Below are 26,791 nucleotides of genomic sequence, written 5' to 3'. Positions count from 1 at the left end.
CACTTCGGCAAGATTGCCCAGTCGCCGTGGACGCCTTTGATCGGAAAGATCAGGACGTCCCGCGTCATCAGACGCCTCGCGCTTCCCTGCAATAGCCAGGGAAGTAGAAGGGCCATGAGCTGAGCTCAAGCAGCGGCCCTGAGCTCTTGCGGTCGCAGACACAGAGCTCGCTGGAGCGTTAAGGGTTAACCCATACGTCGCAGGGCGACAATCCGAAGGAAGTAGACGGCGTGCCTTGAGTTTGGCAAACTCAAATTGGAGGTGTCGCTCCACACGCTCGTCCACTTCCACACGAGGGTCAATGACCGGCCGTGGATGGGCTCGCCCCGTCGAGGTCATTGGTGATTACACCACGTCCCTCGGTTGTCGAAAAGTCAGGGAACGGACATGGGGTCCGCAAGGCGTGAGCAGGGCTCGGAGCACGCCGCTGGCACAGCTCGCCTTCCTCGTCATCCCATGCGGGAAAAGGAGCGTCAGACTCGTAGTAGACCACCCCCACATCCTCAACGAGGTCAGTGATTGTGTGCGCAAAGCGCGACGCTCATGCTCATCGAGCCTAGGATGTACATTCCCCGGTGCCGCGGACGCACTGTCCGACATTGCATCGCGTGCGGGAGACGGAGTTGGGCTCTGCCCGTGCTCGCTGTCAGAACCAGTGAGACTTGGTGAATGCGGTGTCGTTGACACAGGGCTCATTGAGCACGGAAGTCGTTTTATCCCAACGAATTAAGTTGCAGCCTCTAGTGGACACGCGAGCCTCGTTGAGGCCATAATCGATTGGAGCTGTAAATATTCTCAATCTTAATGGAGGAGATTGTAACGGGGTTACACGTACGCTGGTAACAGGGTGTGTGTCATACGAGATGGGCATGGTGTGACTACACCCAAACAAGAATACGGTATGTGGCTAGATAGCCATGTGGTTAGATTTTACTACACATCTCTAAAAAATCTAAACATTTAAAATTAGGCGGATTTGCCGCAGATAAAAATAAATAAAAATCAGTTTTGAATTTTAGACGAAAAAGTAATTAGCCTTAGGTTAGAGCAATGATTACTCTTAGAGTAAGCGGATTGCGATCTGCTAACTCATACTTGTTCTAAGTATATAACGAAAGGTCGGTTACCTGAATCACGCTTCCTCTAAGCGCAACGCTACGACATCCTCGCTGCAGTCTAAGTTCCACTTATGGTATGAGCGCACAGGTCCAATATCTGTGCCAGTTTACGTTTCAAGGCTACCAGGTTGCGGCGCATTCTCAGAATTAGGTATTTGAGCAGAAAACACTATCTCTATCTAGAGCAGAATCCACGCCTAACGCAACTAATTTTATAAGGAGAGATTTTCTTCAACTTCAACGTCTCATTCATAAGGGAGATTTTCTTCAATTTCAACGGCCTCAAGGCAGGAGTCAGCTGTACGTCTACGAGTGCACTTTTGGTGCAGTCCTGGATATGTCATCCCAGCGCATTCTTGAGCTGGCGTGCGCCTTTTACCGCTTCCAGCCTAGTTCCGTCATTTTTATCAACACCGGCGTTCCGGCCCTTAAAAATATCCACTTCTACACCGAATGTAATCTGAATTTTGTACAATCATTCCGTATGGTAAGTTTTACAACAAGCTCACAGAATTATACGCCTAGGTCTGAATATATGTACTCGTGAAATAACTAGACTCTAGAGGCTCTCGGTTCTGCTTCTGGGTGAGATCAGCTCACGGCTTGATGTCATCAAAACGATATTTAGTATCAGCACGACAAAAGGGAGGAGATCGCCAATTGAGATTTAGGTATTTTTCCAAAATGCACTTCAGTGCCTTTGATTTCATACGGCGCTGTCAGCAGGTACGTTCTGGTCGTGTATTTGATTAGTCAGCTGTTTTTGGTATCATGTTCATTTCGTGATTTACATTCCTTCTTCATATTGAAGTCATAAGTTTGTATTGGTCGTCAATGGATAAAAAGCACAGCAGCTGACAAAACTTTATATTATACCGGGTAGGGATAAAGTCAAGTAGGAAAGAAGGTACGATAGAAATAATCAAGTAGCCTATGCCACAATCTCGCAAAAAATGATTTTTCAGGGCTATAGGTCGAGGAAATATAATCGAAGACTGGAAATGATGGTACGCACATGTTCGGATTTAAATGGTGCAACTCCGTTCCGCCTTGAGCAATTACCACTGTTAAATTATGTTCTCAAATCCAGTTAGTAGAATTCATTTTGAGAGGTAGGAGAACTGAGCGTTTTTGAGCAATTCTTACAATATTCCCGAAACAAATACAACAATAAAAATGAACAAAGCTGAGAACAAAGACGCCCCGCAGAACGAGCAGCCCTCGGCCAGAAGCTTTTCCACTCCCACGCTGTAAGCATTCTCGATATGGATAGGAATTCAAAGCTGTCATATGGGACTTGATGAGTCAAATCTTGCTCATAACAATGCACTGTCCTTAGGGACAAAAATCCGGACCAGACGTTCCGTGCTAGCCGCCTTTCGGGTACACGCTCTGTCGAGGTGGCACTGGCAGAGATTCAGATCATTGAACACAATGTCTACGTTCAGCGTAAAGAGCGCACACTGCCCGAGGTCTGTGCGGGTCAATCATCGTAGCTCGATAGATTGACAGAATGGTATCTAATTCTCAGGATGAAATTTCTGTGTGCTCATGTGTGCCACCAACGAATGAGAATGAGATGAGTTGCCTTGACGACTGTCACAATCGTGCGGTAAATTTGGTTACATACTGATTCGAACGCTATTTCGATAATTATTCAGTATGTATTGTGTGCAATGGCTAAGGCGCTGGTGGAATGCATACCGGGATTTTGCAAGAGTGGGGATCGATGCGACAATATGAGGATACAGCGTGGTGTTATGCCATTAACGCAACTCATCGACTGCGGAAGAAAAGGTCTTGGAACGAAGCTGCTAGAAGATATTAAGGCAGGCTCGTTTGTAGCTGAATACATGGGTGAGATTGTGACGGAACAGGAGTATTATATGCGCCGAGTGGTACGAAGTTATGAATTTGCTATCACGGGCAGCATTTTTTATCGTATAATTGATGTTTCAAGCTTTACCACAATGAAAAGCATCGCTACATGATGGTTTTAAGTGGTGGCGAGGTCATCGATGCTACACGAATGGGTGGGTGGGCCCGCTTCATTAATCACAGTTGCGACCCTAATTGCCGGGTAGAGAAGTGGGAGGTGAATGGCGAAGAGCGTTGTGCCATTTTTGCTCGTCGCGACATCATTGCTGGCGAAGAGCTGACGTTCGACTACAAATTCCAATCTTTTAGCAAAACTGTAAGCTTGAATTATACTAATTCGCTCGAGACGATATTACTGACATCAGTTTTTCTTAGGAAATCACCGAGTGCCTTTGCGGTGCACCAAATTGTCGAAAAGTTATTGGAATGAACAATCAAGTGAGCAAACCGAGCAAAATGCTTCAGAAAGCAGATATGGCAGCACCTATTGGAACCAAAAAGTCGCTTGATCCTGTGATTGGACTCAAATCAAGGCCAGTTCACGGTGCAAAGGTGAATGGTAGATGAAGTGCACTTGTTTTTATCATAACATTATCTAATTGCTGTAGAAGGCAGATGCTCTGATGCAGCGAATGGCACGACAGCGTTTACTGAGCAGCAGTGAAGTCCGTGTGCTGCGACGGTCGCGTATAATTCTGAAGCGCAATTTGACGTGGCACATGGATGATGACTTTGCGCATTTGGCGCTGCTGCCATACTTCGTCACAAAGCCCTCCTCGCAAGTGATAAAACACATGCCGGAGCTTAAATATGTGCCTGACTTTTTCAACTGGAGAGACTTACCGAACTTTCCAAAAAAAGTGCGCGTCATCAGCCGGCAGGCGAAAATCGCTCGATTAAGTGAAATTACCACGTCGCTACAAGCCAAACCAGAAAACCACTAAGTACCATTCCCACATACACGTTTTTACCATCACAGTTTTCCGTGTTGATACTTAAGGCCAGAGCCAAGTCGGCACCCTATTTTGTGCAGTCGCGGTCGATAACGCGAATTGTGGACAGAATGACAACAAGGAGAATTACTTCAGGAACCCTATCGCTTTAAAAATACAGTGTTGCCCTTCCTACGTGAGTGCGTAGCAAAGCACAATCTCCGCACCGCCAAGTACCCACGCTAATGTATCATGTACACAAGCCGATTAATCTGAAGCCACTTTGCGAACGCGTCAATGTTTGCGGGTGCAACTGTCTCAAGATGGGTTCGGTACCGTGCAGCGATCTCACATTAGCAAAACGGTCATTGTGGTGCTTTAAGAGGGGCATTGAAATTGAAGGTTTTGCTCAGTCACGAATAGAACATACGAATGGCATTCTGACATACCTGGCGACATTTATGGGTACAAAAACGAATCTGTTCGCACTTGCAAAATGTTGATTTGGATGAAAGCTTTTGCCTTCGGCCACCAAACTCATTCCATTCATTTTTCTTTCTCTCCTCTCCCATTCATATCCCTCTCCGCTTGGTCCTCTCCCACAAGACTCAGCGACGTCCCGCTGCCAGCCACGGGTGCGTCGTTTTGTATAGCTGGGTGTTTAGATAACGAACGTGTGTTAACAGAAAGCGTACTGTCGGTTGGCAGAGCAATGTACTTTACATGCTGAATTTTGCTGGTGAGGATTGAGCGGGGAGTTTTACAAATAGGATAGAAAGAGAATACATCGAATAATATTGGCTGCCGAACGCTATATCCACACCCCGCTCAAATGTTCTGCGATCGCGGACACATTTAATTACCACGTTGAAGTTGGTTCATTGATCGTACGAATTGGGACTAATCTCGTACAAAGTGGTGCTTGGTCTGACCAAAAGCAGACTATTGTCATCGTTGTCGAAGGTTGGTGTCACTCACTGCCTTCATTTCTTGTACGCATTGGTGTCGCCAGGGATGTCACTTATTTTTTATTGATAAGATGCATCGCTCATGCACGGTTCAGCCTTATCTTGATATTGCGGCTTAGATCGGAACAAGTTTTCGAGGCCAATCAGCATCAGCATCGATAGCAAAGGCGCACAAGGCGTTCAGAGGGACATGTGAACCACATTCATTCTATTCAACTTAGTCTTAACTTCCTATATCGAACAAACTAACAGGTTGACTATGACCTGGACCGCGAGGACAAATCTCCATGTCGGCCACCAAAGTCAAAGCCCCTTCGGGTGATGCGAGCTACTTTCACCGGGAATTTAAGATGCGGATGGCGTTCGCCTGAAAAAGACTGCTAGTGCATGGACAGTTGATTAAGGTCGAACACGAGGTCACGGTGGCGTGGCCTCTTGAACGAGGCCAAGGCAAGGCAATCGCCACCATCTCTTAAGAAATGGATCTTTGGCATTCGACAAAGATACGGTTTCCATCTAGCTCATGCAAATTTAAAATGGTGCGTGAGTCTACAACTGGGCGACTTTGCATAACCGTTTTATCATGACATGACGTCTCCATAATTTAATGACGGAGTACGCGACGAAAATTGTCAAGCACCCGGTCAGCAATAGCAAGCTAAGCTATTCGAGTTTACAGACGCTTGGGTACTGGTCGACGCGGCACGGCAGCCGGTGGTGATGCTAAGCTATCCGCCGATCATTTACGAAGTAGTCGAGTCGACCGTTGAGAGCGCAAAGGATGTTTGCTGATTGCGGTGATGAGAAGCTCATCAAGTAGAAAGAGAGGTTCGAGAAGGAAACCACGAAATGTGATTTTAAGGTATCTGTTGGGCACGGGTAGAAATGATAGCGATTCTAAACATCGTCGGCGGATTCTAGGGTATGAGCTTTAAGTGTACTAAATTTGGGCGCGTGAATTAGGATTGCACGGCCACGGTCGGGGGCAATCGAAACCAAACTGTAGGTTGGCCGAACCGGAGAAGCGGCCTGATACGGAATAGAGAACGCGATCACGACGCAATTTTCGCGGTCGGTGATGACGGGACGGCTGGATGTCTGATCGATAGTGGTACATGATGCCTCACCGGAGAATCCGATTCAACTACTAAGTACTGGGGGCACTGGGATCATGGCAATTTTTGAGACGGCAAGAAGTTGAGGGATGAAGGTTGTGAAACGATAACATTGTCTGGCTTAGACTTAGACAGCCTACGGATCAAGATGATTGAGGTGCTGTTTATTCACTGGTTGGAACTGCGTTTGATGTCGGTAGCGAAGCTCACTGATCGTGACATGAAAGCAGTGTTCCAAAGTACTTCGTGATTGTAGCCGCGTTCGAGTTTAAGGTCGGAGAGGTCTCAATTTGAATTTTAGCAGAAGGAATCACGAAGCTAGAGCCCAAAAATTCAGGTGCATATGTGGGTTACATTGAGAACGTAAAAGGGTATCGCGTACGTGACTTAAACTCATCCAAGGTCAAAGTCTCGCAGTCCGTGAGACTGATCGAGTGAAGGCGAACGGGATGTACGGCTTGCATTCGACAAATCACGAATAAGTCATTCATGTGACGCCTAACGGCTTGTTACAATACAAAGTGGGACGCCTTCCAGTCTACGACACCCGAAGAAAGAAAATGAGGATCCGACCAAAGATGTTCAATGGACGAGGTCAGACCTTGTTTGAAGCGCATTAGTGCAGCAGCGGAGATATTGAGATTAAGCGGGTTGAAGTTGGCAACCTCTCGGTTAGATTTGACGAAAAGCGCATTATTAGCTACAAAATTTTTGATTGGAGCAGTGATCGGCGTCAACCAGAACAAACAGACATTGATAGATGAACGAACTCGACATATCGACGACATGGTGGAAAGGTTTGGTCCACAACGGCTGACAATCCGTGTATATCAAAGCTTGAGCTCTCCAAACTGCAGTCACCGGAAACTGTTGCAGAACGAGACGAGATGCATACCAAATAGCCCTGATCTTTAATTGGTTATTTGGCGTATGTCACGACTTGTACGGGACCAAACATCGAGTTGGTGGTAATGCATCTCTCTGATTTTTTTCGAAATAGTACAACACTGGAAGACTGCAGTTCGTGTTCTCCGATGTTTGGGACAACGGGAGATGAGGGAGTTCGTGAAAATACTGGTGGCTGTATGATCCTAGCCTACACGAATCCAGAGTTAAAAAGCAGTTTTGACGACAGGCGTTTTGCGTCGGAAGCCATGGTGATGTTGGGAACGAAGCGGTAGTCGTCTTGCTCATGTAACAGAGACCGGTTGCCCTCAGATGGGAGGTGGGCTGAAGACGAATACATGGTTCTAAGTTTGTGCACTCAGCAACTACTTTGGGCGCAATTGCTTTTCTGCGATCTTGGCTGGGAGCAGTGAGAGCCACGCAGATATGAAGGAGCACTCGCACTAGCAAGCAACGCCAGTTACCATGCAGTAATATTGAAATAATATTACGCAGGAGAACGTTAAACGAGTATCGGTTAATGTCCACCACTTCGGTATCAGGTAGCTCGCAACCAAGGAGCTAACCATGGGGGCTCTCAAGCATCTGTCGAAAAACAGCTGCATCAGGAAAAATCACGGTGCCTTAGCGGTGAGTGGAATTATTGAAGTGCACTGCTCATGCAAGGACCAGCCACATATTGTTACCGCAAGTTAGATCGGATTCGGTCTTTGTTTATTCAATGGGCATGGACGGCGAAGACGCATGAAACCAAGGAGGACACCACTGAGTAGACGCTAATGAAGATATGTGAGTCACATTGTTTGTGCTTCTTCAATTTCACCAGCCACAATTCAAGAATCAATTCAATAGATTTTCATCTTCCTCGCAATAAAGGATTCGCAATTGCCTTAGGCCCGGTCTGCTGACGGTGCGCATGATGTATGGTCGTGGTGGGAGTCATACCTCGAGGAGGAGAGCGTAGCTAAAACGCTCATTCTCGATGCCTTTTTACGATTATGAGGAGTGAAGATGATGATGCACCAGTATAGACTATATTAACAAGATCAATACACTTTGAAGTACGAGATAAAAGACCTGCATGCAGACCTCGTTTGTGATGTGCTAGTAAGCTGTTGTAGAGCTCCAACAAATGACGCAACCGATACCGTATGTGTTCAGCAAAACATTCAAAAGGCACTGATTCTTTATCTAACAGATAGGTGAGTCCAGTAACCGGTGTGCTGATGATGACTTTTATCAACAGTGATATGTAATGAACCGAAACGAGGTATACATGATGATGTTTCTGGTGCAACCTATCGCATAGCAAAATGGGCTTTATGTATTCAACTGTGTATGATCAATGGTTCAAAAGGTGGGAAATGGTTCAAAGAAAATCTGGCACCTACTTTCCGGTCGACAACTTTAGTTTTTGTACGTAAATTGGCGAACATTAATCGCGCTATGTCAGAGCTGATCGTGGACGTTAATTTAACGCACCATTCGTAACTCAAAGTCGAAGAATAAACAAGTACATATAAAACACGGGCATGAAACATGATGTTGAACCCGGGACTTGAACTTGAAGCTGCCCAGAGAAAGGTTTCTATCCTTTCGCATTAACGTAATGAGAAAACAGAAAAAAGAGAACCTACACACAATAACAAAGCACCTCACCTGCGAATATTAGAAGCAGCTCATATACGTATAAACACGCGATTCAAACAAGCACATCATCAACATCAAACAAGGAATATATTTCAAATAGATTTGATTTATTTGAAAGGGGTATAACATAAATAAGTAATTACTTTATTCGTTTTGAGAGGGGTGGGTACACTGAAATATATTGTAAGGTTTGTACAAGAAGCATGATGTTTTCACACCGATATTCGGTCTTGGTAGAAATCACTTGTTCAGTCAGTCTGTTTGTATGTAATTTAATGATTAGTCATGCATAGCTGAAAGGTTTTTGTTCAGGTGGATGCAATTTTAAATGGCTAAGTGTCTCCCATTTGAGAATCCAGGAAATCGATATTCATTGTTCTTGCAGTCAGTTCAGTTCATGATTTAAAGTATTAAGATGGTGCGGATTCTATTGTTAACACTGATTTATGTCAATGAGCGCTTAGAAATAATTGCCTTGAGCACAGCAGCGATTTTCTTTTGCCAAAATTTGAGCTAGGGCGGTTTTATAAATAAATAGTTTCTACTAATCATACATTGAAATATTAATACGATTTGATTGGCTAATAGTATGTATATCTCATGCACCGCCAAAGTTGAGCGTCATTTCACGCGCACCCGCCGTCGGCAATTCAGTGACTGCTGACACCCGTCGGAACGTGAGGTGCCATAAAGCACTGTGGCCTCAATCGGACCCAAGGTTCTCTATTAAAAAAAGTTGCGCCCAATCTTGTTCGTAGATATTTTCCTCTCACCAGAAAAGCGTCTGAATTTTACCACGATGGTAGGATGCCAACTCGATTCAAGTCCAGAAATGGGCATAATGTGGTTTAAGGGGAGATGTGACTCTCACACATACTGTAAATGTCAGCCCAGTGCTGCAGAGATGCGTGAATTTCACAAGGTGTGTTAGCTGTACTAGATGAAAAGACTTCGAGACTAAAGTGCTGTGTTTGTGCTTTTTTGAAGCGATGGTTGCTGCTGACGGACCAGGAGCGCATTGAGGCCCTCAAAGGAAATGCGAACCAGCTGTTGCAAACGGCCCGCGATCTGCTGTCGTGTCCAGGTTGCCGGAATGGGACTGAAGCGCTATTTTACAAGATGGTAGACGGCAATGTTCGAATTCCGCCACTAATTAGTCAATCTGGCCTGTGTTTTAGCAAGGACCAATGCTTTCAATTGAACGACTCGTATATGAACAGCCCTGATACCTCGTTCTCTCTATTCCACCATCAGAAGCAATGGGTGAACTCGGCGCTGGTTAAACCAAACAGAACTCAAAGCAAATCAGGCACGTCACGCGCCAGGTGCCAGCTGCACTCACAACGAGAGCGTGGTCACCCCCGTCCTGCTGCATTTGTTGCGCTTTGGCACAAACTTTCAGAGGACCACCAGCGGCACCTCTCTCATATCGACTCGGACCAATTTTTGACTGATTTGGAGAGTTATTTGCGTCGCCATCGATTTTGTTGCCGCTGCAAAGAGAAGGTCTTAGAGGCCTATGATTTGCTGATCGGTACGAGCTGTAGTGAAGATGACTGCGAGGATTGCGGAGTATTTGAGTGCTCGGAGAGGCATCACGAACATTGTGATTATACTGATGAGTTGAACTACACATCGTATTTGTTTGATGAGCTTGCATTTTCGAGTGCTACAAATCAAATTATTGTGCCTTGTAGTATAAAGTTTATGTCACAGCTGATGTCACGGGCAGATCAGGAACTTGTCGGTGACTGGGGTGATCGCCATGCACGAACAATAACCGAGGCACAAGATGAAGTTCTCGTATGCTTAGGCATGGTCATTTGGGACAAGATACAAAGCCTGTGGACCAAGCTACAGTCAGATAAACTTTCCGAGGAATTACTGGCTCATTGTGCAGTCTTAACGCTGCGTCGCAACTTTGATGTGGCTGTTGAGGCGCTGCATGGTGAGGAGATGATCGAGCAACTGTTGGCAGAGGAGGAGGATGAATCAAAGAGGCTCGAGAAAAAGAAGGAAAAGCGGAAAGAGAAGAAGAAAAAGCGCAAGACGGCATCGAAACAGAAGCAAATGGATCAGTCTGAGTCCGACAAGAGGCTGCAGACAGCTTCACTTCAATCTTTGATGAAAAACCGCAAACAGTCAAGTAGCGGCACGACTATGACGTCTCAATCTTCTACCAATTCTTTAAGTAGCCAGGGGGAGGAAGACGAGCGGAGCATTTCCAGAAAATCCATTGATCTTACTAGGCTGCATCAGTTTGACCAGACATGTGATAAACGATTTGTGCAAGGTAATCTCATGCACGATGAGCGTTTGGAATGGCAACTGTTATCGTCGATGGGGTGGAATGCATCTGATCCATCATCTTCTTTCTCGCCGGAGCATGGTGTGGACACAGACGACGAAAATTACGGCATTTCCGAAGATGATATTCGCTTTTGGAAGCAGAATCAATCGAGTCTTGTTCGGCGACGCATGGCCCAGCGGCAAAAGGTGCAGGAGCGTTTTAATCAATTTGTATTGCGCACAACATCATTAAATGCGTAAATTACGCTCGCTTAATAGTACTTTACAGGCTTGAAACGGTAGCTGGAGGAATTTTAATGTGCTCTAAAAAAAACAGAATGTATGCCGCACAGTCATCATCTCGCCTAATATTGCTACCTTATTTGCAGAAATGCATCTGCAAAATACAGTCACATATTTGTATATTAAAGCTCTATCTTGTTGACCTCAGCTTCCAGGGATGAAATAGCTCGGTCAACTACAGCTTTGTGGTTTGTGCATGTAATAAGAACATTTGTGATAACATGTCGATTCTTGTCGAGGAGTGCGTGATAGGCCTCCGTCATTTCGACAGACCTATGAAACAACACAAAGATTAAACTAAGGAGCCACAATAAATTACGATCAGCTTACGCTTTTCGCATTTCTTGCAGACGTTGACGGCTTAAGGCCTCCTCTTCGGCGAGATTGTCCTCATTAGCTATATTTGTGATAGTTTTTTCAATTTCTTCAATTGCTGCCGTCTTCCGCCGAAGATTTTCCGCCTGCTTTTCCCGCTGTTTTGGCATTTGTTCAACGTACTTTTTCACCTTCGATTCTTGCTTCTTCTCATTTTGTATCTCGTTGTTCAGCTCAATTTCACATTGCTGCAATTTATTATCTAAAACAAGCGCCTTGTCCAACCCGGCATTCGCACACGCGATACGATTCTGCTTCAAAGCCAGTGCTGCTTGGCGAACTTCTGTTTTTAAGTAATGCGTCAGCTTTTGAATCGCGTCAAGCTCTTGAAGATTTGGATCGATCTCGAGCACAAAGTCAAACTTCAATGAATACTTGGCAGCAATGGGAATGATCTTGAGTTGTTTGCAAGTATTCATATACTTGTATATCTGTGCGTCAAGCTACTTAATGGTAATTAGAATCATATGCTGATCTGATAACACAAATTTGAAAAAATTCAGTATCGTACATCGTCTCGAATCTCTGCAGCACGGTTTTCATCATTCTTGATCCGCCTTTGAAAGTCTTCTTGACGAGCAAGTACTTGATGAAGCTGCTCAGTTAGTCTCGCTCTTTCTTGTCCAATTTGCTCTATGTCGTGTGCAGACAATTCTTGGTTGTCAATACGGGTCTGAAGTCGTTGTATCTCAGATTGGCGGCTAGCGAATTCTTCATCTGTAAATAATAACCACTGTAAGTTTAGACCTTCATACATAAACATCGAATTCAAGCAAATTATCATTCGTACAAAATGATTGCTTGACTTGAGCAAGGGACTCCATCTTCTTCTCAAGCTTGAACTTTGCCTTCTCGTAGCCTTGTACGATTTTTCGAAATTTGTACAGGTCGCTCTCGCAGTCACTTTTTTTTGATTGAAGCACGGATAATGCATTCTACCAGCGCACGCAATACAGACATATGAATAAAGTTTCGAGTGATAAGGAAATCGACAAGAAGCAAAAATGATCAACCTTATCCCTCTTAGCTTTATCGATACGCTTTTTAAACTCTTCACGCTGCAGCTCTAGCTCGTTTATCTCCTCTCGAACCACCTCGTTTCGTGCGACTGCAACACGCAACAATCAAAGTCAGCGCTTTGTCAACTTCTTTGGGCTATGAAAAGAAATTTTGTCGGACTCAATTTTTCTCTCTCTTGCTTTTCCAGTATATCGAACCTGTCGTCCTCGCCCGCCAAAAAAGCGTGGTAGGAGGCACTTAAATATCTGAAAAAAGGTTTGTCGCCATTTTCTTCATCATTTTCGTCATTTTGGTCCGTCTCGTTTGCTTGCTGGATCGCTTCATCATACTAGCATGTTATTAGTGCAAAGATGATACGAGTGCTGACAATATCAATACTCTAGCTGGTGCGTACACTGAGCAGCTCAATAAGCCAAGAAATAGAAAGCAGCAGCGTCGGCCACGTGTGAGGCGTTCCAACGGCCGACAATGACGTTTTACTGATATGGATAGGATAGCGAAGGTTTCGGAACTGATGCACAACATCCTCCTCGAATTTAATGCCAAACTCAAAAGTAGGATCGACCAATTTGAACAAGAACAAAATCATGTTATAAAAATCCTTTTTGGATGGACCACGTCGCAGCAGCGCTGGCGGAAGTGTTTGGTCGTACATATGCTCGCTCAGAAATTCCACGAGTGTTTGTACGCAGCTGTTAAGGTATGAACGGTCGTTAACTGGTCGCGGATCCAGCACGCGGGCACCACCACGACCAGAAACTGAGGTGCGCGAGCTGTACGAGCTATTGCGACGATTAGTACTTACAGATTGACGCGATTTTACAGAAGCCCGAGGGCCAATAGGGGGGCGTCGCCCTGTGAGCCCAGTAGCAGTGGAAATGCGACGAGATGCAACACCAATGGACTGGCGATCAAACGCTGTAGCAGTCTTGCTCGGTACAGAAACACGCGTGGAAGGATGGCGTAAGACAGATGAACGCGAGTTGAGCTGCGAGGACGACACAGGTCCTAGTGTCGTGCGGCGCATTGTCTTTATGCAATGGTTTTTATGTGCACCAGTCTAGTACCAGTATGTGTATAGTTTTTATCTCGACAAATGAAGAATTATAAGGGGCAAAGTTTGTTTTGGAATATTTTTCAATTACGGGTAAGCTAAATTACAAAATCCAACAAGAGCAATAATCAATGAAGCTACCTACTATTGCAACAATGTGGTGTGTCAATCGTACGTCTACGGCCTAACTAGACAGAAGCTAACTTATAAAATGAATAAAGAGCTGCACGATTGGCTAAGTTGCAGTGCTGTGCACACGTATCAGAGAGTAAAAGACCAGATCCTAATTTGAGTGATTGTTCTTGAGGTGGAGACTCTTATCCAAACATAAATAAAATGGCTTCGAATTTTGGGTATATATGCAAACAGTTATCGTAAAGCAGAAGTCACTTTACTTAGTGTCTGTCAGTGAAAATTTCATGGGCATTGGCTAATTAAGCTTGAAGAAACGGGTCAGAAAAATTGAGGTGTGTCAACTTCACTGTATTGCAGATAATATCCAACGCATTTAAGTTGAAAATAGTCTCATCAAAAACCAACGCTTTGCCGCGGCTTGCTTACTTTTGCAGTATACGCGCACCTTCGTATAACTGACTGCTGCAGAGCGAGCTACGAGCCACCTTCCCTGCTCATCGGAGCTCGAGTTGATTAATGTGATAGCTTTTGCAGGTCACGTCCCTACTTGCGCAAAATTGCCAACACATATGACGTGGCGACACGAGCTCCCTCTATCATGCGTGCTGTTGTTCGATTAAGAATGCGTCATAAAGCTAATTTAGGTTTTTGGAACACAACATTGCGTCACGCGTCCATTGCCCTTACTAAGAGAGCCCTGTGTTGTTTAATAAGCTTTTCCGCGCGAAGCACGAACCGGCGACTTCTTTCTGTTTCGGACAAGCTCACGGGAGGTGAATAGTAGACCATGGCTATATAGCATAGTCGGCTGTAGTGGATGATTGATGCCTACTGCGCATGAGCTGGATGTGAACATCTACATCAAACAATTGCGAGTAGTGCTCGAGTGTTTGAGTTTTCTGCTCTCATCGGTAAGTGTGTATTGCAGCGGGGCTGCCGTAGCGTTGCGCTAAGAGGAAGCATAATTCAGGTCACCGACCTTTCGTTCTATACTTAGAACAAGTATGAGCTAGCAGATCGCAATCCGCTTACTCCAAGAGTAATTATCATCTTAATTCAAGGCTAGTTACTCTTTCGTTTAAAATCCAAAACTGATTTTTATTTATTTTTATCTGCGGCAAAGCCGCCTAATTTCAAATCTTTAGATTTTCCAAAATATATACAGTTAAATCTAAATACGTGCAGAACTACTGGCTACCTAGCCACATACCGGATTCCTGTTTGGTGCAGTCACACCATGCCCATCTCGTGTGACACACACACCTTTTACCAGGGTACGTGTAACCCGGTATTTGGTACCGATAATATCCAGATAAAAAGCTTTTTCATTGAGAAATAGACTTGCAGAAAGATTCCACAAAGATCATGGTCATCGGATAGTGATATGTGCCTCTATTCAAACGGATATAAGAAAGGGTAATAGCTTACCCAAATACTCACAAGTATAGTGCAGATTATACCGATATAGCACAGTCTCTCACCGATTTTGGTGATAAGGATCTCAAATGGTACAAGCCGCTGGTAAAAGAGGCAAAATTGAAGTCTAAGAGAAAAAAATCTGGCGCTCCGATCCTGCTATCTGATCTTTGAATCGGACATTTTATGTCGTCCGTGAAGCTTCAGTCGTTGACATTGACAGTGTCTTACTTTAAGCAGAGGCTAATCGGTATGAACGCATGAGAGCATTTGAGACTTACCAGTTTGCAGAAGAGAAAAAATTCCTAATGGCAAGGAGCTATGTGCAACGAAGTATGTATACAGGATGTAGCTGCTCGAATCTAGGCTGTTTGTGATTTATACTGATCATGCTTCGCTGTGCACAGAGACGTCGCCGCAACGTATATCACATTGAAGGGCAAGATGATTCTTTTTTATCGAATATACATTAGAAGATGCAAAAGTCTAATGTGATAGCAAATGCGCGTTCACGTCGCCCCTATTATGAATAATCGCATGCCCTGACGGTGACGCTATGACTTGACGATGTGACGCACAGCGTATGGGTCAGAGGCAATATGTGCTGTGTTGCTGATAGCTTTGAAGAGCAAGAGATTTGGAGCTTAGATGCCGCTGCTCGATTGCTCAATTGCACGTCTGCACCGCTATTCCAAATTTCAGGGCTTGCTGTGTTACAGCACTGACTCAAGTGAAAATTAATTTGGAGTGGTGCCTTATGACAAGAATCTTAGTACAGAATACTATACGAGGGACGTGAAACCCTTCTGGATAATCCGTTTGAATTAGATAAAACACACGGCTCAGAGAGCTTTATGTATGAGTGACCTAACATTTATAAGAGAGGCAACACAATGCGCGCACGTGTGAAACGTCTTACCGGGTTAACCCTCTATCAATACCGTTAGCCAGTCTGCCGTTTCTGGGATCCGACAGAGTGTTCCAGCTTATAAGTATGCCCTTCTTTTCGGTTTCCAAAAGATTTGTACGGCAGTACAGCAGCACGGCTTTTGTGAACCGTCTGAGCATGATGCTAATTGCGCTGCTGGTCAGCGATCTAGTAACCAGTGAGTATACATTCAAGCTGCACAGCAACACATTTTTTGCTTTGTTTGACGGTAGGATTGCACTATATATAGTCCTCACTTCATTGCGGAAACTTTGCGAATGTTGTACAAGATGCTTGACGTCAAATTATACATGTAAACCGACGGTCATTTGCAAGAAAATGGTCGGACGATATGCATAAATGGCATGATGAGGTGCAAATCCGACAGACTTACGTGACAGAGGACGAAAAGGTGATGCTATATGCTCCCACTCGTTGCCTTGTGCTAAATAATGCAGTGATTCCATCGACAAACATTACTACACTATTTTGAAACGAAATAGTTAGTTCCAGGTTCCTTTGGTACCGTCAAATAGTGAATCTTTATTGATGGGGACAATTACTGGTACAATTTTACAACAACGGCAATGTTTGTAGTGAAATCGAAAACTTCATCTCAATAAATTTGAAATAGAAAGCCTCGGGTGCGCAACGCTACAACTGAGCGTCAGGATGCTCAGACACAGCACGCCGACGTCATCGACAGGCGAAACACATCGTGGAATGTAAAAGGTTTACCTACTTACATCTGCGATGTCTGCAGTCTATATGAAGTTGCGACCACGATAATGTCGTAGCAAAAAAAAAAGGATTTACTATTTGTATCATAACGGAAATGAGAGTACAATCTGCGTCCTGCCTGAGCCTAGAGGGTCCATATCACGGACGTACAACGCCGCAATGACGATTAAGTCGGATGTGAAAACCCCTGTTGTGCAGATTGCCTTACCTCGTGTATACTGTTTAACTGGACCGTTCTCGGTTCTAGAAACGTGGCACGGAGTACTCTTTGCAATTGTATAGCTCAGTGAGATCATTTAAAATGTGACTCATTTCACTTTTGGCCGTTCGCTGAAGTTTTTCGTGCGACTCGACGTGACACTACCATGGAAAGGAACAAAAGCCAGGTAATTTCTGGATCGGCACTGCTTGATGAGCAAGAGATAAGTCAGCTCCGCATGAAGTGGTTAGTGCGTTGGCTAGCTTATAGGATCGTTACTAGTATGTGGTGTAGCAAAAAGAGTTCAATCATTCCGAAAGCTCATGGGACGTGAAGTATCACTACAGCAAGTGTGACTTGACGCCGTTGTCTCACCTTTACCCCCGTTTAAAAAAGTTCTTGCCGCTTATCATAGCGCGCATATACCGGTGAGTAAGAGATGACCTTATTGTAGGTTGTTTCTAAGTTGTTAGCTGTGAGTGATTCCATTGAGACAAGCGTTGCTGATATCAGCAAGAGCAGAAGACGAAGAGTTTCCACCTCGAAGCCCGCGTGCTTTTGTACTTCTCACAGTCAAGCATTGCACGTCGCTCTTGTCGGACGCTTGATAATTTGCAATTGACTTGCAAAGCTGTAAAGCGGGTAAGGTTATGCGTTTTGCCCACCTCATGCGCGGGTTGGGTGCGATATTCTCGACACAACGCCAGTATCCATTAACGGAGAGTATGGATTATCCCAACCACGGTCGCTTTGAGCATGGTAAGTGCTGCCTCAAGCACAGCAACTGCTGTTTTCTACGATGGTGAAAATCCCCTCGAGTTGTCACCAAATAGATTATGAGGCAACGATGGAAAACGTTTGGTTGCGGTGCTTGTTTCATTCAATCTTGAGCACAATCTTTCGCGCACATAGGCTTGTGAGGATTTGCTTGAGCACGACGAACAACATTAGACGTTTCAAGCCACAAACACGACGTGATGAGATCGTAATCAGTCGTTGTGACTCTGGACCTCCGTCATTCAGTTCAGGCTCCTAAATGACGAGCTGGACGACTTGCGGTGTGGTAGCGCAACACTTCACGGCGTAAGAGACAGGCATAAGGTGTGTATTTCGTATAGAATCAAGACAGAGCGCAGAGAACGCCTCACCAAATACGAGGCATTTATTATTGGAGAGTCAATTTGAGCATTTTATCGGAGTATCCATCGAGTATGGCTCAAAATTCGTCGGTCAAAAACCCACACCCTATTTAGGGGCTCGCCGTCTAATGTGATTGTCCATACGGTAAGAATTTTCATGCGACGATGCTTTAAGGTGCAGCCACTGTAGGATACAGGAAGTGGGTGTAACTTTTAAGCGCAGTGAGTGGTATGTAAGATACGTATGACATTCGTGTTTTAATCTTTTACATTTGTGCAAATTCTGGATCCATAATTTGAAGTTGCCCATGGTAACAGCTCGTAGCAGAGACGATTGGCACATGGTCGCGTTTTCGTTTTCCAGTCTGATTTAATTTAGAAATTGTTGGGTGTAAAAATGGAAAGCGTGAACACCTGAATTTGTTGTATCCTGGTTACGACTATTTGACAAGCTGCATGCCGCTTATGTACCGTGTTCCATGAGTTCCACCAGCGCTTGCAGTTTTTATCTGGTTAGAAGGGCGCAAACTTAACGAGTATAGGAGCGAAATACGTGTTTCGACAACAAATTCGGATAAAAGCCTTCTATCTGAGCATATCAGGACAATGATATGGATAAATTAACCTTAGTTTAGGGTCGGGTCACACCGAGTGCGGGTCTTGGTGATGGGGATGCAAACAGATTATGACCAGGGAATGTAAAGCGACATACAGGCTTGTACTCACGGATGGGACACGCCACCTCAAAAGTGCACAGAGCAGCAGTTTTATCAGCTGCATCTAATCCAACATTATGAACTCAAGTGTGGCCAATCAGAGATGGATATAATGTTATGACTACGGCAAGTCAATACACCTGATAGGAGCCTACACTGCTAGTAACAGGAGTGGCGACGACTGTCCTCGGCTCTTAACTAGGGATTTGCGGGGTCAAGGGCAGAAACCACGACCACAAATTCAAAAGAGTACGTATCATTAGCAGGAATGTGACAATGGCACTGAGTTCTCAGAGGTGTGGGAGGGTGTCACACATCATGGAAAGTTAGCCCCTGGGGAGCCTAGTTTCGTTTGCCGATGTTATGAGCCGCAGAAGACTCCTCGTGATGAACGCAAATGCGCGAGGGGACAAAGACGTCATGAGTGTCTGGTTAGACTCCGGCATATTCAGGAACCTTGTGTGCATCTAGATGGTCGCAAATTTTTGCGACAGCTTGCCAATATTTCTACGAGGGATCAAAGGGGTTTGCCAGTCCCGATGAGACTGGCTGACGATACTTAGATTCGAAATCGATTAAAAAGAGCTGTTCTTTGTTCCGGACATGGACAAGTACGGTATTATACTGGGCTTGTATGGATTAAAACTATAGACCTCGGGAATACTACCGCAGCATTTTATATGTACCAGCTCTCACTCAGGCTCGGACAGAGCTTGAAAGAGTCCCATTTCCACCTTTGTCTGAGGTCAAAGTACCCAAAGGGGCATTACTATCATGTTCATGTCACGATGTGCAAGTATGTATCCCATACATAGAGCGGCTTTCCGCCTTTTCAGCAGATACAGTTTATCTGATTTTTGTGCCGGGTCGTTCTTGACGACTACAAGTAAAGATTGAGTATATATAGAGAGAAAGCGCTATTTGTACCATCCGAAGCAATTTCGGTCTGTGGGACCGTTCATGAAGTAACATGACCTGCGGCAAGGTGTAGCATTTTTTCGCCCAACAATGGACTTTTTTCTTGTCTTTTTCTCGTTGAGAGAGCTTTGTGACCTTCTCGCGGAGGTATTGGTTTACAACTGATTCAGGGTTGGTGTCGCTTACGATTAAATCACCAATTTAATTCTGATGTCTTAACGCCTTGCCAGATCAGATCACTCAGACCGGTGTTGCAATACATAGCACGACGAATCTTCTTGAATATGCAGATACATAATGGGAAGAAAAAGCTTTTGCCCAGATTCATTGGACTATTTAAAGCGTTTGATGGCAAAGCGTTTGCTTACAACCTAACCATCCCTACAGCATGAGCCTACATCCTACATTTTATGTAGGTAGGATAAAAACGTTACTTTAGGGTGATTCTATCGAGCCATCTATACCCTTGATAGATGATCGAGCTGTTCATGAATCCTCTCCACTTGACCGCAAAGATCAACCAACACTTCCACCTGGAGAGTATTCATGGTATATAAGAGTTGAGGGATACTGAAAGCGCAAGCTCCCATATGACGAATGACATTTGCGATTTTGTCGAGTATCGGGATTTGACGACCTCCAATAATATAAATATAGCCTGATTCCAACGCTTGAAGGCGAAAATGGCACTCACCACGAAGTATCTTGGGAACAGAGACTGCCTATCCAACAGAGCCCAACATGTGTTTGTGATCCAGCTCACGAAACTTCATGTTCTTCTTGAGCCGAACGAGTTATCATAAACCTGCTGAAACAATAGTTCATAGCGGGGCTTTAAAGCCGAGCACTGGACAGAACGTCGAATTCTAACTTCTGCTCTCCAACAAGGTTCGAATATCGCTGCAATTCTTAAACGTCGAGCAACGCTTTTACAATGCCTGGAACTGCCCGCGATGATTACCCCTAGACCTCCAGAATAGCTCAATAACTTCCGACCCCACCCCCGCTATTAGACTCTCGTGGAGAGCGTCGTTGGATAATTGCGACGATTGTCGATCACAAAGATCGATCGACGTCATCGTGGAACGAAGCATTTGAGCCATCATCTCTTCTACAGAGTTAAGTGGCGCGACGGTCTATCGTTTGCCGACATGTGCAAATATCGTCAGACTCTAGAGACTGATCTCCCCAACGTGGTCCGCATCTACGAAAACTGTTCGTAGTGTTACGGGAGGCAATAATGTGTATACCGAAGGTAGGTTCTGCTTGCTCGTGATTGGGATTTTTGCCAACACCGCCTGGCGACGCAGAAGCTCCATCTTGTTCTCGTTCTCACGGCAAACAAACGTTCGCCAAGTGTCCAGCTTAGCTGCGATGAGCTGGGTCGGAATATCACGATTGTTGATCCGACGCCAGCGAAAGAATCGATCAACTTAGAGCTTCTTGTCTCCATCTTGGTTGGAAAGAGGGGTGAAGGCGAAGAATTCTAGAATCGTTCATCGACGAAGAGCGCTCTTCAAATTTGGCTTGTTCTCTTGAGCACTTCATCGCTGATCAGAAATGAACAGCTGTAAACGGTCTGCACAAGTATCAAAGTGCTTCTGACATTAAGAAGGGGATGATGAAATGGGCTACATCCAGCCAATACATAAAGGTTAATCGTTGCACCTTTTGCTTGCATTGCGTAAGTTTATCAAAAGAGATTACAGTATGGTGTCCCTGTATGCAAATGTGACATCTTTCTATAGTCAGAAACATTTTGTGTGATACAGAATATTTGTGCCTGCTTGGGAACTCGTACTGGTGATGAGACTAACGTGTCTCTGTTTGTCATAGTTGTTGGCGTAAACCGCTCACTTCTAGTGGAAGCTCACAAAGAAATTTTGTAAGTTTTAGCTGAGGATCATCCTCAGTACACCCTTGATTGTATTAATCAGGATCATAGGAAGCCAAGGGGATCATTCATAAAATCTCCTGAAGCCCTTGAAATGTTTAGCTCTAGAAACCATTTACCTAGTTTAATCCAGCTGCAAATTAGCCATCAAGCCTTTAACTCGTTCTTCGTCTCTTCTGTCCTACTCCCTCCACGTCAGTAATCGCTTCTTTAAGGTCTATTGTGAACAATGCCCTCTTTTAATACCATAGTTAGTGTGACGCAAATACTACGTTTCTTTGGTACAGATATACGGGCACACTGCATCAAAGTCATCTTAATGGCCAAACGTCGAGAGTGTGGGTCAAACATTGGCCAATATTAAAAAGTATGATTATTTTTATATTATGTTGACATAAGCTGTCACGATAACGAAGAACACGACGCGCACGACGCTTCTGAATGTAGCGGCTTTGTGCATCGAATTGTACAGCTACGCGGTGCAATCAGTTCCAGTACTATTATTGCGTTTCGGATAAGTTTTATGGTGTAACGTGCAGAATTTTATGATAATTTTTGTGTGCAGTCTAGGGTATCCGCTAAAGTCAAGAATTTGTACAATGAACTTCGTGACGAATACTATACTGTCAGAGCTTCAAACTCTGACTATCTTTCATTCATACTCAAATCAATATACTACTTATCAAGCTTCACCCCTTCAAAAGCAAACCATGAAATTTTTGCTAATATCATTTTTTTACCTTTTATCTGTCTCACATGTATTTTCATTATCACACATACGGATCAGAAGATGAGGACTACGCCATTCTAGAACTCATGACAAGAAAATTATCTTTTTTTATTGAAGACATTCTTAAAAACTACTATATTTTTTTTGCTTTTGAAGTTAAGAGGTGTACTATTTTAGAAAACAATATTTGCTTGATATGATTTCGATATTGAGGTTCTGGATCGGTAAGTACTGCTAATACACAAAATTCTTTTAATTTAATGGAATATTATGATAACGCAAACTCAGTGCCTTATATTTCATAACCTTGATTTTTATTCAGGACTAAGTAAGCCATTACGCGCAATCAAAGGACAGTAAAATGTGATACTCAGCCATACGCTGCACACAATTTAAAAATGTGTTTGGTCTTTATAGCTTAAAAAAGTAAATTAAATGTAATCGTCGTATACACACACCAACGTGAATGTCTGTGGGATGAGAGCGAGCGATAGCGCGGATCCATGTCCGCGACTTATTTTGCATACCACGCGCATACATCATTCTTTATCAAAACGTCGCAGTGAAAAATGAAGAATTTCACGGTTAGTCTACAGTAACACGGATCGTGACGACTCGGGGGAAGTGCTCAACGAAGTATTTCTTCGCAGCGACAAAAATATTAGAATATTTTTGTCGCTAATGTGTCTGGCTGCAACGGTGCGTATCAGATGGCTTCAATATAATAGTGCGTTGGTTTTAAAAATCTTTACAATGTGAATGCAGTGGATGGAGTATAAGGCTTATGCAAGCAGCATAAAACACAATTTTAATCTTGAACTTGCATTTACGAACTGCCCACAAAAGCAACTAACAATGATATGCAAGACAAGCTAAGCTGTGTAGTTGAGCGAGCTAAAACAACACGTAGCACGGTCGGAACTTACCTCTGCAACTGGAGTAGCGCTTAGCTAGTACTATACATCACGTGAAGCTCGCGGTTCCGTCCGTCCGTCCGTCCGTCCTTTCGACGGGCTCGAGAAGTATAGTGCGCTTAAAATGTCGGTTATGATAAATTGACATTAATCAATATTACCGATTTGCTCAGATACAACTTTCTCAGGATGGGCTATACGGCATATACGCTGTCTCACTGACCAAAACCAAAACGTGGTGGCTTTAGTCTCTCATCTATCTAGATTTTAGGTTTCCTAGTTGCGTTCCAAAACAAATCAAGCCTTCACTTAAATTCATTACAGGTACTAGCCGCCTTAGTGGAGAACACTACCTTTACGGATGAGCTCAGATTGTCTGTTATATATAATGGGTCGGTAGATAAGCTACGAAAGTTCATTATCCTGTACATCTTAAAGCGACAAATGCTTCCAACTAAATTATTATATTAAACCTTCCTAACATCTGATAGCGGTCTACATTTCCCGCCGGGCTGCATACATATCTCGTCTACGCTGGTGCTGAGACTCTTGCTGTCTAGTATGACGTAAACGCGGAGATTGCTGTCGCTGTCGCTGCGATGATCGTCGCTTCTGGTAAATTTTTTGGCCTGAGCTCGTCTTGCGTTCTTCAATCGAATCTTGTTCGTAAAGAACAACTGGCGATGTTTCTCTCCGATTACGCCTTCTACTCGAAACACCATCAGAAGAAGCCTTGTCGTAACGTACCCGCTCATTTTTATTTAGTCGTGTATGATATCGAAGTCCCCCACGGGTGTCGGAACTTATAGGATATGCATCAACTGTAAGTCGATGGCGCGAAGCAATTGTGTTGTTATCCGACAAGATTGCGGTGCCACTAAGTGAATTTTCCAGCCCGCTCATCGTAGGTGAGTATTGATACTGGCCTTCTACCCACAAGTCCGGTCTGATGTCTGTGTCTAGAGTGCTAAGCTGTGGAGGAGCCTGATGGGTCAACGAGCTCACAATGAAAGGAATATCGGGATCATCAGATATTCGCCGTCGATTCCTCCGGTTGTATCTCACTACGGCAAATATTGTTGCTATTGTAATGGTAACCAAGATAATACCAACGACCAAAAGCATCGTTGGCGTTGATCCTTTGTCAATTTCCTGGATTGAATTTCCTGAGCAATTATCGCAGCTGGAATCGGTATGGGGGTTGTCAACTATAGACGTGTGGCTACTTTCTGCCTGTGATCCAGATGAGGATTTTGTAGCGTCTAATGCTGCCACGCCGGAAGGAATGATGAGGACTTCCTCTGCCGAACCTGAACCTTCATAAACAATGCGAGCAGTGGTGTTGTTTGGCAGAATCTCTGACCAGTCCTTGCTGTTGTTGACCTTGACATGACCCGCACCCCTGTCATCGACGTAACTAGTCGCGTTCGAGAGAAATGACATGTCCACCGTCCTGAGTGAAGGCGAGCTCGAGCTCATTCTGTCCAGTAAGTCAATTCCCTGTTCTCGTCTTTGTGGTCTTTGCGGCCTCTCCACGTTCGCCGCTAGTGGGCGTGATGTATTTACACCTGCCGCTTCTGGCGCAGATCTATATCAGTAGAGGCAGTTCGACGCTGCCTCGCCCAATGTCTCATTTTCAGGAACCTGATTCGTGGACTGCGAAAGTGCACATCGCTGGCATACAAATGTGCAAAGCCAGATCCTAAAGCAGATGCTAGGAAAGCTAGTCGGGAAGAGCGGGTTCAAGATTTGCTGATAGTCTTAGTAGATGATACCATCAAGACAGAAACTGGAACATGATCCGGATCTAAATATGAAGCAAAAGTTGGAGAATAAACTATTTTTCGGCACTAAAGGTCAGTTATAACAAAAAGATGCCTGTGATTGTAACTTACGTGCCTCCTGCGCTACAATTTGTAAGTGCCCCAAATTTCCTATTTTGTACACGATAAGCTAATACATCCCTGTTCAAATCAGATGTGAATAAAAATACGTAAGTGTAATTTTGATAGTATTAACATGCAATATTTGGGTCTTAGCCATTAGTTATCCATGAGAGCTTTCAAGTCAATGTAAGATAAAAAACATTCACCGTTTATTCCTGCACGGTCGTAGAGAGGAGTTGGGAGTTGGGGTCCCACCCGATTTACTCATACGTTAGATTTGTTTATTAGCTGATATGTCTTTGTTAATATCTTTCAAGTTGCATCAGTTTCCATTGCAGATAGCTTATAATTATCATGTAGAGTTGCAAAATGATAATGGGGGGGAATGTTGCTCTAGCTAAAATTATTTTTCGTGTAACAAAATGACTTTTGTTTGGCACAGTATCATCCAATTTTAGTGGTAATATGAGAACAGCGCCATAAATCGATAGGTTCACAAAGCGTGATCAGAACATATCAAGCTTGTTAGCTGTATCGTAAACTTAAAGTATGCAAAAATGGCATGTATCGTCACAGTGGTTCTATGACAGAATAAAGTAATAGTTTCTACATGCAGGAAGCTCAGGCTGAGCTTATAACGGCACGAATAATATACGATGGGTTGTGGATCGACACACTTTTTAGTAGGAACGTAGCTATTTGAGGAAAACCCATACCAGCTGTCCGAGACGACAATTTCCGCAATTCTTCGTTACAGCCTTCTGGCATTTTACTACTACTGAAACACATCATTTTCACCATCAACCAGAATATTCGCTGATGGTAGCTCCAACACTAATGCCTTTGCGTCATTTTTCTTGATCAATAAGGGAAGCAGCTTTGGTTGGTTTGGATCACTCAGGTCGGCAATCTACATTTGACATCCACAGCAAGATAAGTGATGCAAAAGGGCTGTCATGCACCTCGCAAAGAGGAAGTCTTGACTCTACGTGTAACAGTCTATCTATATTTTTTTATTACGGTGTAGACACCCATCATACCTTTGTGCAATTGCGCAAAAAGCACATTCAACTTTTGAGCAAAACTCAAAGGTGGTGTTAATAAAGACGACGAGTCTCCATAATGATACGTTCCTATACACGTGGGCTGTTAGTCTCAGGTCATGCAATATTTATAGCTATACTATTGAACTTTGTGAAATAGATGTACTGATTTTATCTCATTTTAGTCTTAATTCTCATGACAAATTTGAAAAAAACAAAGTTTCTCGAAAGTATCTCGATTCTACTTCTGGGTTGAGCTTCCGTGCGTTTCTAAATATAGACTCTTGAGTCGAGCTTTTTTTATTTTGCAAGGTGCACGACGATCCGTTGCAACTGGTAGCACTAGTCGTCAATTGGCATCCGAGTTTGGCGAAACTGTATCCTCTGTGAGAATTTAACACGAGCTGTTCGGTATTCTGTGGGGGACATTTAGCCAGGGTTGGTAAGATCATGTCTATTATAGGTCCAACTTGTTGGCTGCCCAACCAGTGCAAGTGAAAAATTCTCGACCGGTGGCATTGACT

The 26,791-nt window shown here is 44.1% G+C and overlaps 8 protein-coding genes across 8 annotated transcripts in view; 6 read left to right on the top strand and 2 right to left on the bottom strand.

Moving 5' to 3' along the window:
• PHALS_07335 (RxLR-like protein) overlaps nt 1-1,960 on the top strand; it is a gene marked incomplete at both ends in the record, with an annotated part of 3,157 nt that extends 1,197 nt beyond the window's left edge. Inside the window, 2 exons of the mRNA XM_024720782.1 lie at nt 1,790-1,844; nt 1,930-1,960. Of these exons, the coding sequence (XP_024585946.1) occupies nt 1,790-1,844; nt 1,930-1,960 (86 nt within the window). The remainder of the gene's footprint in view (nt 1-1,789; nt 1,845-1,929) is intronic.
• Nucleotides 1,961-2,294: 334 nt separating this feature from the next.
• Nucleotides 2,295-3,940, top strand: PHALS_07334 (histone-lysine n-methyltransferase ashh2-like; the record flags this gene model as incomplete). The annotated part of the gene is made up of 7 exons (XM_024720781.1): nt 2,295-2,368; nt 2,458-2,590; nt 2,650-2,730; nt 2,804-3,016; nt 3,079-3,312; nt 3,372-3,548; nt 3,605-3,940. The coding sequence occupies 7 exons, from the start codon at nt 2,295-2,297 to the stop codon at nt 3,938-3,940; spliced, it is 1,248 nt and encodes a 415-aa protein (XP_024585945.1).
• A 4,206-nt stretch (nt 3,941-8,146) lies between these two features.
• On the top strand, nt 8,147-8,408 carry PHALS_07333 (uncharacterized protein; the record flags this gene model as incomplete). The annotated part of the gene is made up of 2 exons (XM_024720780.1): nt 8,147-8,162; nt 8,227-8,408. 2 exons carry the CDS (start codon nt 8,147-8,149, stop codon nt 8,406-8,408), a joined length of 198 nt encoding a protein of 65 aa, XP_024585944.1.
• A 958-nt stretch (nt 8,409-9,366) lies between these two features.
• PHALS_07332 (Gametogenetin-binding protein 2) lies at nt 9,367-11,117 on the top strand (the record flags this gene model as incomplete). Its single annotated transcript, XM_024720777.1, has 4 exons — nt 9,367-9,369; nt 9,457-9,489; nt 9,555-10,515; nt 10,675-11,117. The coding sequence occupies 4 exons, from the start codon at nt 9,367-9,369 to the stop codon at nt 11,115-11,117; spliced, it is 1,440 nt and encodes a 479-aa protein (XP_024585943.1).
• A 164-nt stretch (nt 11,118-11,281) lies between these two features.
• Nucleotides 11,282-13,581, bottom strand: PHALS_07331 (Centromere-associated protein HEC1; the record flags this gene model as incomplete). The annotated part of the gene is made up of 7 exons (XM_024720776.1): nt 11,282-11,432; nt 11,490-11,977; nt 12,046-12,251; nt 12,325-12,469; nt 12,548-12,642; nt 12,714-12,882; nt 12,949-13,581. The coding sequence occupies 7 exons, from the start codon at nt 13,579-13,581 to the stop codon at nt 11,282-11,284; spliced, it is 1,887 nt and encodes a 628-aa protein (XP_024585942.1).
• Nucleotides 13,582-16,987: 3,406 nt separating this feature from the next.
• On the top strand, nt 16,988-17,218 carry PHALS_07330 (uncharacterized protein; the record flags this gene model as incomplete). Its single annotated transcript, XM_024720775.1, has 2 exons — nt 16,988-17,089; nt 17,165-17,218. The coding sequence occupies 2 exons, from the start codon at nt 16,988-16,990 to the stop codon at nt 17,216-17,218; spliced, it is 156 nt and encodes a 51-aa protein (XP_024585941.1).
• Nucleotides 17,219-18,959: 1,741 nt separating this feature from the next.
• On the top strand, nt 18,960-19,445 carry PHALS_07329 (uncharacterized protein; the record flags this gene model as incomplete). Its single annotated transcript, XM_024720774.1, has 3 exons — nt 18,960-18,969; nt 19,030-19,131; nt 19,177-19,445. The coding sequence occupies 3 exons, from the start codon at nt 18,960-18,962 to the stop codon at nt 19,443-19,445; spliced, it is 381 nt and encodes a 126-aa protein (XP_024585940.1).
• A 4,388-nt stretch (nt 19,446-23,833) lies between these two features.
• On the bottom strand, nt 23,834-24,817 carry PHALS_07328 (uncharacterized protein; the record flags this gene model as incomplete). The annotated part of the gene is made up of 1 exon (XM_024720773.1): nt 23,834-24,817. The coding sequence occupies one exon, from the start codon at nt 24,815-24,817 to the stop codon at nt 23,834-23,836; it is 984 nt and encodes a 327-aa protein (XP_024585939.1).
• Between the last annotated feature and the right edge of the window lie 1,974 nt (nt 24,818-26,791).

Source organism: Plasmopara halstedii, assembly GCF_900000015.1.
Source record: "Plasmopara halstedii genome assembly, contig: Scaffold_3109, whole genome shotgun sequence".
NCBI classification, from domain to species: domain Eukaryota; phylum Oomycota; class Peronosporomycetes; order Peronosporales; family Peronosporaceae; genus Plasmopara; species Plasmopara halstedii.
Note: the sequence above shows the minus strand (reverse complement) of the source record. Positions and strands in the feature narration are given on the sequence as shown.